Below are 14923 nucleotides of genomic sequence, written 5' to 3' on the forward strand. Positions count from 1 at the left end.
GAGGACTGACTGGCCGAAGTACTCAAATACTTAAATTTGATATCTGAGGAAAATATACATTACATATGCTTGTATCAAACATATACAAGCATATATATAAGATAAGGATGTAAAGATGTCATTTTGCCTCTTTAAGAGGCCTTGATAAGACTTCACTTGGACTATTATGCACTTTGAGGAGAGAAAGGACAAGAGGGCATCTGATACAGTAAAGAGAGTGCAAAGGAGTGTTAAAAATGATACAGGATTGTGAAATACTGATTATGAAGACAGATTGAGCATTTGTAGACTGCAGACACTAACAAACAGGAGAAAGAGGAGTGATATGATTGATACTTACAAACTTCTGAAAGGGTAATTTCAGTTGATGGAATTTTTTAATTTACAGAGGGTGGAGAAAGGAAAAGAGGGTATCTGTGGAAGCTGAGAATGAATGTCGCTAAGAAAGGGAAGAGGGCTAGATTTTTCTCTCACAGGGTAGTGTGTTAGTGGAATGGATTCAAAAATAAGTATGATAGCTGTGTGTGTGTGTGTGCCCCCCCCCCACACACGAGAGTATGTTGCCTCCCTCAATGAGTCCCTGCCTCCCTGGAGGTCTCTCTTAATAATAATAATATATAATGAAAATCTGCAATGCTACAAAACTTGTTGAAATAATATATAGCATATGTTACTCTTCCCTGCAAATCTCTCCTCTATCTCATCATGGTGTGGAGGTGAATGGGTCTCAGACATGAGGACTACATAATTCCAGAAGGCAACTCTAGTTATGAAGGCTACATCAATATATACCCAGCCAACATAGGAACATTCTCTGGTTGAGCTTAGCAACTTGCCAGAAGGATAAAACCCAAATGCTCACCAAACCAAAATTTGAAAGCCTGCATGGCTCTTATCAGATCCAACAGGAATAATAAAGAAAGCAAAACTAAAAGAAGAAATACTGATAACTGGCAGCTGGAATGTATGACACTGACAAGTAAAGAAGAAGAAATAATTAAAGAACTTGAAAATCATAACATTAAAATCTGTGCAGTAATTAGAGACAAGAAGTTGGAACAATGATACATAAAGGTAAGAGAACAAGAATATAATTATATATCAATCAGAATACTACATTTACAACTACATAAAGGAAAAAAAAATTGTAAATATTATTAATAGAAGAATTTTATGAAGATTCTGCAAAATGTGATAGAAAAAAATAAAAAGGAGTATTTAATAATAACTGGAAATTTAAATGCAAGAATTGACAATGGCTATTTCAGATATGTGCCAGAGATTTAATGAAGAAATAATTAATGCAAATAGAATAAAATTTGCTACAAGTTTGTACAAATTATGAATAAAACAGAAGAAAAACACAAGAGGGCATAACAATCTCTAATTAATTACATTATAACAGAAAAATCATACCAGAAAAAATTATACCAGACTACTAACATTAGCAGATAGAGGAAGTAACTTGGAAGAGTTACTTCCTCTATCTGAGGAAGATAGAGGAAGTAACAGAATTATTCCAGGAGGAAAGTATAAGATACCTATATCAGAAAATATTGTTAGATAAACTGGAAAGAATAAGACAAAAACTAAAAATGTTATTCACATTTCAGAAAAGTGAAATTTGGTGTGCCAGCACTGCAACTAAGACTTCCTACAAAGAAAATAACAAATTTTTAAACTTCTTTCATTTTCATCTGCTCAGAGTACACTCAATCTGCATGTGAATTTTCATTTATAATTTTTGATAGAATTTGTTTCTGAATAAACAGGAATAATATAGCTCTGGAAAAAAAAAAATCCTTAAATTTTTCATTGCTTTATCTATTATTAGAATTTTTACATGTATTTATTCAGCTTTTTGCATGAAAGAGTACTATGATCAAGTTAAAAGATGATTTAATAATAATAATAATCATCTGCCAATGTACAGTGAGAAAAAGCATAAAACACTAATTCACATTTTTCTACAATAATTTTCTTGCATAAATTAATTTTTTTATATTAGCTTTTGTTATCAATGTTCTTGATTTACTTAGTTTACTGGAGGAAAAATGTAATTTATATTAGTGCTAAAACAGGCTTAATATTGATAGTTTTAATAAATAGGCTTAATATTAATTAAAACTATTGAAGAAATTATTACAATCAATTTCACTTTCCCGAGAATAACTCAGAATACAAAACATGAAATGCACATGTTTAACTGGTTGAAGAATTTGAACATCCACTGTAGAAAAAAAACACGAATTGCTACATACTGCATTTTTGGACAGAACTGAATTTCAAAATTTCTTCTATTAATTTTTCATCATTTTACGATGATTCTTCCCTAGGCATTATTTCGGAGATTTTATTTTATTTATTTATTTATTTTTTGTTTTATACCTATCACCGGGGATTTCGGATTATGATTCAACATTCCATTGACTCTCCAAACCTTCAGATGTAGATAAGTATAATTTTTACTTTCTCTCTTTCCTTATTGTAACCATTCCCAGGAAAGCAGAAGCAAATGATAGATTTGAACTGGGAATACCTGGCCTATGAAGAGGTGCTCAAGATGCATGAGCAGACTAAAATGGTCCTGGAGAAGAAATGGCTGCACCATTTTCCAAACATAGTGCCTAATCTGTCTCACACCAGGCCAACAAAAGAACCTAGCATAGACCTAGATGGTTTCCAACAAGTCGGCAACAAAAAAGTCACAAGGAAACAACTAATGAAAAGAAAGAAACACCTATGGATGCAGAAACCAACAAAAGGGAAAGAATACTGCCAGACATACTAGGAGACAAGGTACAATGGATTGCAGTAGCCTCAGCATTAAAAAAATCAGTAAAACAAAGTTTAGAACACCAACAAAGTCATCCACTTTTAACCAGAGTCACTGACTACTATGCAATCACCAAATTCATGGATGAAAAAATAGTTCCCACACCACACCTTCACCTTGAAAAGAATCTGAAGGTGGTGCTGCATAGTATCACCGAATCAATAACAAACAACAGTTTGTCACTGATTCATCACAGAAGTTGCAGTTGATCTCCAAAATTGCAGACTACAACCCGAAGTACTGAGAACAGACAAACGGGAAATGCTGCTTGTGTTCAGTAAAATATAAAGCAGCATGAGATCTTTGACCTTACAACTGTCATTGACTTGGTCACCAAGCCAGAATCGATATGACAAAGGGCATCCAATTGCCAATGTCATTGCTGCCAAAAAATTGGCCATTCACAGCACTACTGAAAGGCTGAGTTTTGTTGCATTAAGTGTGGAGGGAAATCACATAATGACTATATGCAAGAAACCGAGAAGAGAACTGACAAAATCCACCAATTGTGGTGAACTACACCCCTCTCAACTACAAAGGGCGAAAGGAATATCCGATCTCTAAACTAGCAAAACCAACCCAGGCCTATCATGACAACAAGACAGAGAAAACCTACCACATCCAACTTTGAAAAATCAAAATGCACCAAAACCTGAACAGGAACATGCTTCACATACAGAAGTGGTGGTGTCTAAAAAAAAGCAACAAACCAAGCCTCAGCAACCCAAGGCATTAAATATAACTTTCAAAGTTGCAGTCATTTTGGCAACATGCTTATTGGACATTGCAAAAATAATCCCAGTCAAAAAGCCATAAACTTGTTTGTGATACAAATGCAGGCATTTCTCACACTAATCAATGATGGTTAACGAATGCAGAAGACCTTTTTCCATTCAGATCACTTTCTGAAATGCCAACAACCCAGGAAACAAAATGCATGAGCTTCAAAAATCACAGTGCAACATTAATGTATGTTGCACTGTGATTTTTGAAAGTTAATGTATCATCAATCTCATCATAATGAAATTATTGATATGTACCCTTAATGGCTGCATAGGTAAAAATGATAGTAATACATGAAAATACTACATACATTATAACTTCCATTTGACAACTTTACTCCAAATCAGTTTTATCTGTCAGGACTCTAGTACTATCAGATCTTATATTTCTCTCTCCGAAGGCACTATATCAATTTACTTAGATCTTGATATCTCTCTCTCTCTCTCTGTCTTTTTCTTACCATCCTGGGGAAAAAAAAGAAAAAAAAAAAGCTTCTATTGCTCATCTTTCCTCTCCCATTCTGTTTAAGTGACCTGAGATTACCTATGCTCACACATTCATGAATGCTGAATGCCAAATTCATTCCTAATATCCCCATTTTTAATATGATTCTACCATTGATGCCAACTGTTCACTTCCTTTCTCAGAATTGTCATATCTGTGGAATTCTTAGAATTATTCAGAAAGTGAACAGATAGCATCATTGGCAGAATCATACAGTATAACATTGAGTGAAGATTATATTTCATAATATTCAGTTTTATATATAATAATACTCATTCATCATTATCATCAAATTCCGGGCACGTCCCCTCAAGGGGTGTACAGGATATGATAGTGCTACATGAAAAATTTACATCATTACTAAATTCCTATCTACAATTTTCCTCCAAATCAGTCTGTTACTTGTCAAGACTAACATTATCAGATCTTATATTTCAATCGTCTAAGGCACATTGTACCGTATCAATCCACCTATATCTTGGTCTTCCTCTGGGTTGTTAACCCAGAGGACACTTGTTTTGCTAATCTTTCTTTGCCCATTTTGTTTAAGTGATCATACCACCTGAGATTAGCTCTGCTAACACATTCTTGGATGCTGACAATGTCAAGTTCTTTCCTAATATCCTGGTTTTTAATATGATATTGCCATTTGATGCCATCTATTCACACCTCTAATCTTTCTCAGGACTCTCATATCTGCGGTCTCTAGTCTTTGGTCAAGTGTTTTACTTCTGACCCAGCTCTCAGATCCATAAGTTAAAACTGGTTTGAACACTGTCTTGTATACAGCTAATTTAGGGTTCTAAGTAATTTCTCTCTTATTCCATATGAATTCATTCAATTGACTTTCTACCATACCAGTTTTGTTGATTCTGTTGTCTATTTCCATATTTAATTTACCATCTTCAGTAATTTTATCATGCCTAAGTAGCTGAAATGTTTTACTTGTTCCACAGGTTCCCCGTTCACAACACAGTTGACATTTTCAACAATTCTACCTATTTTCATTGTCTTTTTAATGCTGACCTTCATACAATATCTATTACAACAGTTATTCAATTTAGTCAGGGAATCTTGCAAACTTGTAGTGGATTTATTTAGAAGTATAACATCGTCCGCATAAAACAAAGAGTTGACATTAACATCTCCAATTCTGATATCATCTTTAATACCACTTTCCTTCATAATATGATCCATATAGATAATGAATAACACAGGGGATAATGTACATCCTTGTCCCACACCAGATTTAACATTAAACCATCTTCCTGTACTTCCTTCAATTCTAACTGCTGACTTACAACTCAAATAAAGACTAAATATTGCTTGATATAATACCCCACTGACACCGTATAACTGTAGCATATTGAATAGCTTCTCTCTTGGCACCTTGTCATATGCCTTTTCCAGATCGACAAAGCTTAAATACAGATCTTTGTTATATTCCCATGCTTTCTCGACTATTTGTCGTAAAGTGAAGATCTGATCCTGACAGCATCTATTTGGCCTGAATCCAGCTTGTTCTTCACCAAACTTTTCTTCCACAATTCTTCTCAACGGTTTCTCAAGTATACTTGTCATAGAGGGAAATACCTCTGTAATTCTCACATTCAGTTTTATTTCCCTTTTCATATATGGGTACTATTAGAGCTCTACTCCAATCATCGGGAATTCGTCCCTCTATCCAGGCTTTCTGAACTATGCAGTGAAGCCACTGCAAGACTTTTATGCCACCATACTTCAGCATTTCTGGTCGAATATCATCTACTCCTGCTGCTTTTCCACATTTCAAGCCTTTGATGGCTTTTTCTACTTTAAGTATGGATATGTATTCCTGACTGTATGCCTGTTGAGGGTTTTTTACCATTGTGCTATCACTGCTTGTTTCATTTAGCAATTTTTCGAAGTAATTACTCCATACTTCAAGGATTTTCATTGATATAGTGCATAAAACAGAACAAAGGATTATCCAATACCTGATACATACTTACTTGTCAATGTTAAAAGGAGTAACTATTTCTGGAAATGTAAGATTTTGAGCAATAGATCTTGGAATTCCTACTTCATCAATCCTCAGATTTGGATCTGGAGTAATTACAGTACGTGCAGAAAAATCGACACGTTTTCCCATCAGATTTCCTCGAATACGCCCTTCTTTACTTTTTAGTCTCTGTTTTATTGATTTTAAAGGTCGTCCAGATTTCTGCATGGCCTGCAATGATTCAAAAAAATTTTTAAATGAGCATGTATAACAACAAAATATGAAATAAAACAATAAAAAATTTCTATACCTTCAGTAAAAAATTAGAGTGGATTTTAGCAATCACAGAATATTTCAATAAAAATGCCTCATCATAAGGAGTATGCACAAAAGATGCCTATCGGATGAGTACTAGCATATGCAACACTACTTACCTTTGGCAATCCTGGCATTTCATTGTCAACAAGAGTAGCAACATGAAACTGTAATAATTTTATATTCTCTGCAATGATATGAGCTGCTGCACCACTCTGTTCATTTCGTATGAGTTCATTGTTTGCTTTAACAATGTCTGCCAATTTATGGGTAAGATCATCCTAAAATGAAAAAAATATATATATAAGCTGAAAACATAACAATCCATTTTGTTTTGAATTTTAGCAGAAGGATAAGATTTTTAACTCAAGAAACATCTATTACATTTACTCATTTCACCTTCTTCTTGTCTTTTATGCTGAATATCATGTCAGTCAGAACAATGCAGCTTGCTACGTTTGTCAATAAACGTATTCCCTGGCCAGATTTCTGTGCCTCAGATGATGGAAAAAACCTATGTTTCTATGAGAATTGAAGATCATGAAGACTCAAATCAGCAAGTCCTTATATCCGTAATCTATCTATATTTATTTAACTTTCATGTTTTTTTGCCTTTTTATCTTTTATCCAGCAAACTAATCCTTTCTTGTTGTCTCCCTTTCACAAAGTTTCACATAATTTATAAGAAATATAGTAATATTGATAATAATTATTATTAATGTATATTATTAGTAATAATATACAGTAAGATACAGCACTGTAATTCTCATTTACATTCAGGACACGCATGGAAACTATTGAATTTATAAATGTAATAAGCAAGCGTCACGTCTTCAGTAAAGACAATGCCCTCTAGTTAGAAGCATCTAAGTTCAAATCTTCTCTAGGATGTTTTTTTATGTTGAGTCCATACACAAGAGGTTGGTTGATCAACCTATAGTACATTAGTACTGTATATGGGTTGAGAAGGGAGTAACTTGTTTACATTTGATTTAAAAGACTGTATATTGCTTTCTTTGGAAAACACATCATAGGGAAGACTGTTCCACAATACAGCAGTAGCAGTGATGGAGGAGGAGAACAAAAAAAACTTGTTCTGTGGGTTTCAGGGTGTGCTGTGAAGGGATGCTGAGAAGATGCTGCACGTGTTCCAATGAGCTTAGTGCTCAGTCTATGTGAGCAACTTTTTAATTTAAGGTGACTTAGCTAGTCTCATGTGGAGGTGAGAATCATTCATGATAATGAATGATTATCATTCATCATCATGAATGATATATCTGCTATGGTGAATTTCCTTTAGCATGTATTATACTTGAGCTTTCATCAGAACTAATTGTTGTTATAATCATGTCTGCTACAGTCAGTGTCACGTGATTGTATTTTATTTTAATTCTCTCATTATCCTAAACCATGATTTGACATTTGTACAACTTTATTTAACACGTTCACATGAGGAAGGTGTTTCATGTTTATCGTACTGACAGGACTTCTCATTACTGTTTGTGTGCTGCTTCCATTTCAGGCGGGTGGGAGGGCTCAATTGACACACGGTTTATACACATGTTAGTTGCAACTCTTGCTAGAATTTTACTACCACTTGTTTGTGTGCACTTCCACATCATCTGGCAGACTCACTGACACAAGTCAGTGAGCTGATATTTTATGTAGAATTTTATTTGAACATAATATTAGTAATGGCATCGATATTTTGAAATGCAATCAAACACTTATTTCATGTAATTGAAAATTTGGACGAATGTTAGGACAATTGTTTTTAGTTAGATACTGTGTTTGCTGGTAGAACAAATGGTTTTGCATGAGTCTATGCAGCATAATTTCTGTGGGAGAGGATATGTGATTCATTAGGTAGTGCATTCTTATCCCAGTTGTCTCCAACTGCACTATCTGTTGACAAATATATTACACAGACTGCAAATGTCTCTGCACCTTATTCAGTGATACAAAATAAAACTACTTGTTTTTTTAGTGTCCTCAGTATAGTGGCTGTTAGCGAGGGAGTGTTGTTCACTATGTAGGGACAGCTGCTTTCAGTCTTCGGAGTAAAAATTTAGGGAGTAAATTTTTAGGGAAGGCAGTCATATAGGGAGTAAAAATTTATCTATTCCTAAGTGAAAATGAATCCTCCTATATTCTATAAGAAGAACGCATCTGATGAAAGCCAAGAAACTAGAAACATACTGTATGTGGGAAATCCACATGTTCTAGTGATGAGTTTCCTGAGTCGCTGTCAGAAAAAAAAACTGCATGTGATGAAGTTTGAATTTTTAAAGATGTAGTGAATAATTGAGATGATGATTTCAATCGGGTAACGTATTTACAGGCCGGCCTGGTTGGCCAAGTGGTTAGTGCATCAGCTCTCAGGCTAAGAGGCTGCAGGTTCGAATCCTGCCTAGGTATGGATGTTTGTGATTGTCTTCAACCTTCATACATTCATTCATCCAAATATAGATACACTCTCCCAAGATGAACTGAGTCACCATAGGAGAATCAGACCCAACCCTCCCACAATGGAAGAGGCCTTCACCCTGTAGTGGGTAGAAAACAGGCTGATCATCATATTTACAGAGGTTCCTCATCTGACGAAGAAGATATTTTACAAAGTAAGGTTTCTGAATTTTCAGTTTCAAACAAATGAATCTGGTAAGTAACGTGGTAGTACCGGTTCAGGAATACAGCAGAGAAGATGAGTTATATTTACCACTTGATGCAGAAAATACATCAGCAGTGTACTCTGCATTTCTAACTAATGGCATTTATGGTAAGAGAAACTAACAGATATGTAGATTAATGCTTATCTCAGGATTGTGAAACTCCAGGTTAGACAAGTGATTTCCAAGAATTAAACTTATTAAGAAGAAAATTATTTATGTATAAATGGCCTAATGGAATTTATGGTAAGAGAAACTAACAGATATGCAAATTAGCTTATCTACAACTCAGGATTGTGAAACTCCAGGTAGACAAGTGAATTCCAAGAATTAAACTTATTAAGAAAATTATTTATGTATATATTATACTGCTATGTAAAAAACACTAATCATCACTAAATAAAATAATTATCAGAAAATAAAGCGAAATATATAAAAAAAAGAAAGACATACATATAACCAGCACAATAAATTGTACAAGATGATTTGCTCCTCCATCAACCCACATGTATTCCTGTCACACCCACACAAATCACCTGATCAGCATTATTAGATCATAGGATAAGCCCTGTCTATAGTTATTTACTGAGCTAGCAATGTATACAGTCCCTGTTTCTTATTGGTTAGTGATTTATATTTTGCAAACAAATCCTTTTCCATCTATTCATAAGTTTTTTTTTTCTTTTTCTAAATTATGCCCATCATAAATGCAAATATGAAAGTCTAGAATTTATAGGATCATGTACTCTTCACTCCACCTTCAGATACTCATAACACAAGCACACATATAATATCACAGATGTGAATTATTCATAATCCATTTTACAATACTGTAAGTATTTTTATTCACACCTATTCTTTTCTCTTCCTTATATTTGCTATTCTTTACATATTTTATAAAAGAAGTATAGTAACTAATAATCAACTATATCACTCTTTAATTGTTTGTTATATTTTCCCTTCAACCTTATGGTTGGTGGTGTAGCAATATGCAACTATACTAGGGAGATGATTATGAAGCAAGGTAGTTTCCCGTTGTCTTCCTTGCCATACCGTAAGTATTTATGGCTGTAGCTGTGTGTTCAAGGCACTAGTTTGTCTGTATTGAGGGATGAAAATCCCGATTTACCAGGAGAAAAAAACACATGATATGAGACCTCCATATGAGACCAGTTCACTCACCTTTAGTTGAAAAAAACCAGATAAAGTTCCTCACATCATGGATGGGAATCGAACCCAGGTCTTTCCAACTAAAGGACATCTATATTGACTGAGCTAAACCCATTCTCTTTAATTATTGTTTTTTAAGATATATTCTGAAAAGAACATTAATTTTCACCTATTCCGTACAATACAATGCAAGATTAGTTACAATCAAGAAACAGTCACAGAAAGAGGCATGTCCGATGACACGCACGAATGAAATTGTGATAATTTCGCTTGCTTCGCCAGATGGTTAGGTTCATGGCAAGCGAGCTACTATCACCCCTATGTGAACATATTAAGAAACATTGCTACATCATTTGTGTTGCCTAGCAAAATTTTAAAGTGTTCAGTCTCATATGTATTGCTCACTTATGGATGAAATATCATGAAGATTCAAGCCATAATCATTACTAGCTATATCTACCCTATATATATAAAATGATAAGCCTTTTTATGTCACATTTTGAAACTCGGGGACTACCCTGAGTGTCGAGTCTTCAAAATTCGAGTCATCAGAATTCAAGGAGAACCGGCCTACCAGTCTGGAACTCAGGGGGGTTGGGCACCATAGGGGCAGAACCCCCCTTTCGAGTCTTCAAAATTCGAGTCATCAGAATTCAAGGAGAACTGGCCTATCAGTCTGGAACTTGGGGGGTTGGGTGCCATCCCCCTAGTATATATATATAGCTGGTAAAATTATGTTCTTCGAGACGCAGGAGGATGAACTTGTCAGTTTGGCCACGATATGGCTTCCCACAGTCACATATAATTTTATATACACCTGGAAACTGAAGATGGTTGTGAGCCTGTTTTGGTTAGCTTAGAATTGATCTGAGTTTAGGAATTCTAAAATCATATGTGACTGTGATGGTCAAACTGAGAAATCCATCCTCCTGCGTCTCGAAGAACATCAGAGAGACATCGCTTATAGTAGAACCAGAACAAGCGCCCTCTCAAGCCATGTCCTGTTCTCAGTGAAGACAAATAATGAAGGCCGCCAACACAAAATAGACTGGAATACAACATCAAACATGCCACGATGAAGTAGAATGTTGCATAGTTGAATCCAAAGAAATTATCCTAGACTCTACTCACATAAACAGTAACCATAGTTATAGTCTGGCAGATTCACATAGCTCTGTTATCGGATACTGGCGCACTTGTGAAGTCACACGCTCGCATATGCCTAACAATAGAACTTTAGCCCAGACTGTAACTTCAGTTCCAGTTCATAGTCTGTTATTGTAGTGGTACAATGTTTCTTTATGGTGTTTTTTATGTTTGCTTTTAATGTTCTCATGCCTGAAGAAGTCAGCATTCCGACGAAACGTGTGTTAAATTCATTTGTTTTTTCTAATTCTCAGAATTCAGTCAGGAAATAACATGAACATATCTACATACCGAGTCAACATAGCTGATAATAATTTTTAGTGGAACCTGTGACATAGTAATTAAATAATAAAGTAACATGTAAAAACCACAGTCCCTGACCACCACCATCCCTAATAATGTAATAATGTTGCAAATTCCCTGGGATTACTTTCCTGACATTATGATCTCAAGTAGCTTTATGTATAATAAACACTGACAAAGCACAACCACAAAAGGTTTAACAACACTTTATTAAATCAAGTATTATGATCTGAATATAACAGGTCATCATCAGTGAATGGACAATTCAAAAAGGCAGAACATCAACAATGGATTTCAAAAGATATGAGCCACATGTTAGCATAATGCAGTACAGTAGATGCAATGTGTGACAAAACGTACTGCTTGCAACTAATAAGGATAAGACTCTCCCAAAATATTTTAAAGTTTGAAGTTGTTGAAGTTGCCTTTTAATAACCTTCACATTACAAGAATGACAGAAAACTATACTGGATTGGAGAATATACATACTGGTTTGTGATGGTTGAGATATTTTCTTAACTGCTACCTCTTCTCAGCATAAGAGAATTTTGGTAAAGATGCTATGGCTAATGGTTTTGTCTATGCTTCATGATGTGAGATGTTCTGTTCATTTTTCATCATGATCATCAAATTCTTGATATGTACCCTCAGGGGGTATACAGGATATTATGATAGTATTGCATGAAAAAGTTACATCATTACTAACTTTCAATCAACAATTATCTCAAAATTAACCTGTCAAGACTCCAACATTATCAGATCAAATATTTCTGTCTTTTAAGGCACTTTTTACTGTAATCATCCAACACATCTTGGTCTTCCTATATGTGTTTTTTTTTTCCTGCCAACATAGCAAAGAACAATTGTTTTGCTAACCTTTCCTCTCCCATTCTGTTTAAGTAATCATAACATCTGAGATTAGCTCTGCTAATACATTCCTGAATGCTAACAATGGCTCTTTCATAATATCCTCATTTTTAAATACAATACTGCCACCGATGCCATCTGATCAATCCCCTAACTGTTCTCAGAACATATATATCTGTGGTCTCTGATCAAGTATTTTATTTCTAACAAAACTCTCCCTCTCATTATATTAAAATTGGTTTGAACACTGACTTATAGGCAGCTAGTTGATTTATTTAGTTGCCTTCTTATCATATCAGCTTTCTAATTCTATTGTCTATTTAAATATTTAATTTGCCTCCTTCACTAAAAATTGTGCCTAAGTAGCTAAAATGTTTTACTTGTTCTTATTCGGAATGCATCTGATCATTCCAATGCTTCTACGTATTTTCATTGTCTGTCCTTTACTAACAAATTTATTACAACCATCATTCAATTTCACCAGGAAATCCTGCAGATTGGTACTGGACTTATTTAGAAGTATAACATTATCTGCATAAAGTAAAGAGCTCAGATTAACATCTCTAATTTTGATATCGCGTTTGATACCACTTTCCTTCCTAATGTAATCCATGTAGATAATGAATCAGTAAAGATAATGCACATCATTGTCTCACACCTGATTTAACATGAAAGCACGTACCACCTTCAGTTCTAGCTATGACTTACAACTCAAACATAGAATTGCCTGATATAATTGCTCATTTACACCATCTGACTATAGCGTTTTGGACAGATTTCCTGCTGACACCCTGTTACATATCTTTTCTAAACCTAGAAAATTTAAATACAGATCCTTGTTATATTCCTGTAATTTCTCAACTATCTGTCTTAATTGAGAAATCTGGTCCTGGCAACCTCTATTTGACCTGAATCCAGCTTGATCTTCCCAAACCTTTTATTCAGTACATTTGGTTATTAACTTCATGTTAACAAAGTTCAGAGAAACTTCAGGTAATGTAGGCTGTGTTACTTAAAATGGAAATCATATAAAAGTGCAAAAAGATGACTTAAAATTTCTTCGATCACTGAAGTACAAACAAAACAGAGCTTAGATTTCACATAAAAAAGGAAGAGAATTCTGGGGCTAATCAAGAATAAAGGTTAACACTGGAAAAGCAAATCAAATTTTCATCATCAAATTACTGCCATGTACCCTCAACGGGTGTACAGGATATGATAGTACTACACGAAAAATTTACATCATTACTAACTTCCCATCTACAATTTTCCTTCAAATCAGTCTGTCACCTGTCAAAACTCCAAACATCAACATATCTTATATTTCTATCTTCTAAGGCACTTTTTACCATATCAGTAAACCTATATCTTGGTCTTCCTGTGGGTCTTTTTCCTGCCAACCTTGCAGAGAACACTTGTTTTTATCTTTGTATCAATCCACCTATATTTTGGTCTTCCTCTGGGTCTTTTTTCTGCCAACCTGGCAGATAAAACCAAAATATAAAATGATGGTACAACATGACAGAAATCAAATTTTAAATATAAAAAATTCCTTGATGTTACCATTCTCATTGGCAGATAAATTTTTTAAGTAGAAACAATAATTTGTATTATTAAAAATATAAAGAAAAGAAGAAAAACTTGGAAAAAAAATAATATCAGGCTTTGCTAACTGTTCAGTCAACATCAACAAATTCTGAAAGAACATTTTCAGTTCATTTTTGTGCAACAAAGTTTTGCGCAAAAGATCACAAAAGATTTTTTGTGATTTTTGCACAAAAGATCATTCAAAATATTCAGCCTCATCTTCGAACACATTAGGTTTTTTTAAATAAAATGTAAAATAAAATAGCTAAAATGAACTGGTTAAATAATAATGAATAATTAATGATAAAAAAATTTAAATAATAACTTGATTTCGAGCTGATCCAAACATCACAACTGCAGGCCGAACTGGAAGTGGTGGAACTGGCAGTACTGTAACTATCATCCAGTCAGGACGAGCGAACTTAGGATCCATCCCTAAAATTGCACACTCTTCATCTGAAATATGTTTGAAAATTTCCCATACTCTTTCAGCTGTTAAAGGAATTTTTTTTTCTTGAGAATCCTCATTCACATGTTTCCACTCAGCAACTAAATCTAATCCGCTTCTTTTAATTTTTGGTTGATACCTCCCACAGCCACCATGACCCTATAACAAGACAAATAACATCATATTATTACTTTACTGATTATCAACAAATACAGTATATCATTTCTAAAAATCTGATTTATTAATATCTGCTATAAAGTTAAAATTTTTAATTTTAGATAGAAAAAAAGCAGCAAATATTTAATTAGTTGATT

At 34.2% G+C, this 14923-nt stretch overlaps 1 protein-coding gene across 1 annotated transcript in view; it reads right to left on the bottom strand.

The window, feature by feature from the left end:
* The window catches only part of Polr2A (RNA polymerase II subunit RpII215), a 224370-nt gene that overhangs the window by 161361 nt on the left and 48086 nt on the right, over window positions 1-14923 (bottom strand). The window contains exons 4-6 of the mRNA XM_090413957.1: window positions 14487-14768; window positions 6539-6700; window positions 6115-6335 (exon numbers count right to left, since the gene is read on the bottom strand). Coding sequence (XP_090270083.1) covers window positions 6115-6335; window positions 6539-6700; window positions 14487-14768 — 665 coding nt within the window. The remainder of the gene's footprint in view (window positions 1-6114; window positions 6336-6538; window positions 6701-14486; window positions 14769-14923) is intronic.

This window comes from Typopeltis vanoorti, chromosome 24, assembly GCF_054136105.1.
Source record: "Typopeltis vanoorti isolate ZY-2024b chromosome 24, IOZ_Tvanoo_1.0, whole genome shotgun sequence".
Lineage (NCBI taxonomy): Eukaryota > Metazoa > Arthropoda > Arachnida > Uropygi > Thelyphonidae > Typopeltis > Typopeltis vanoorti.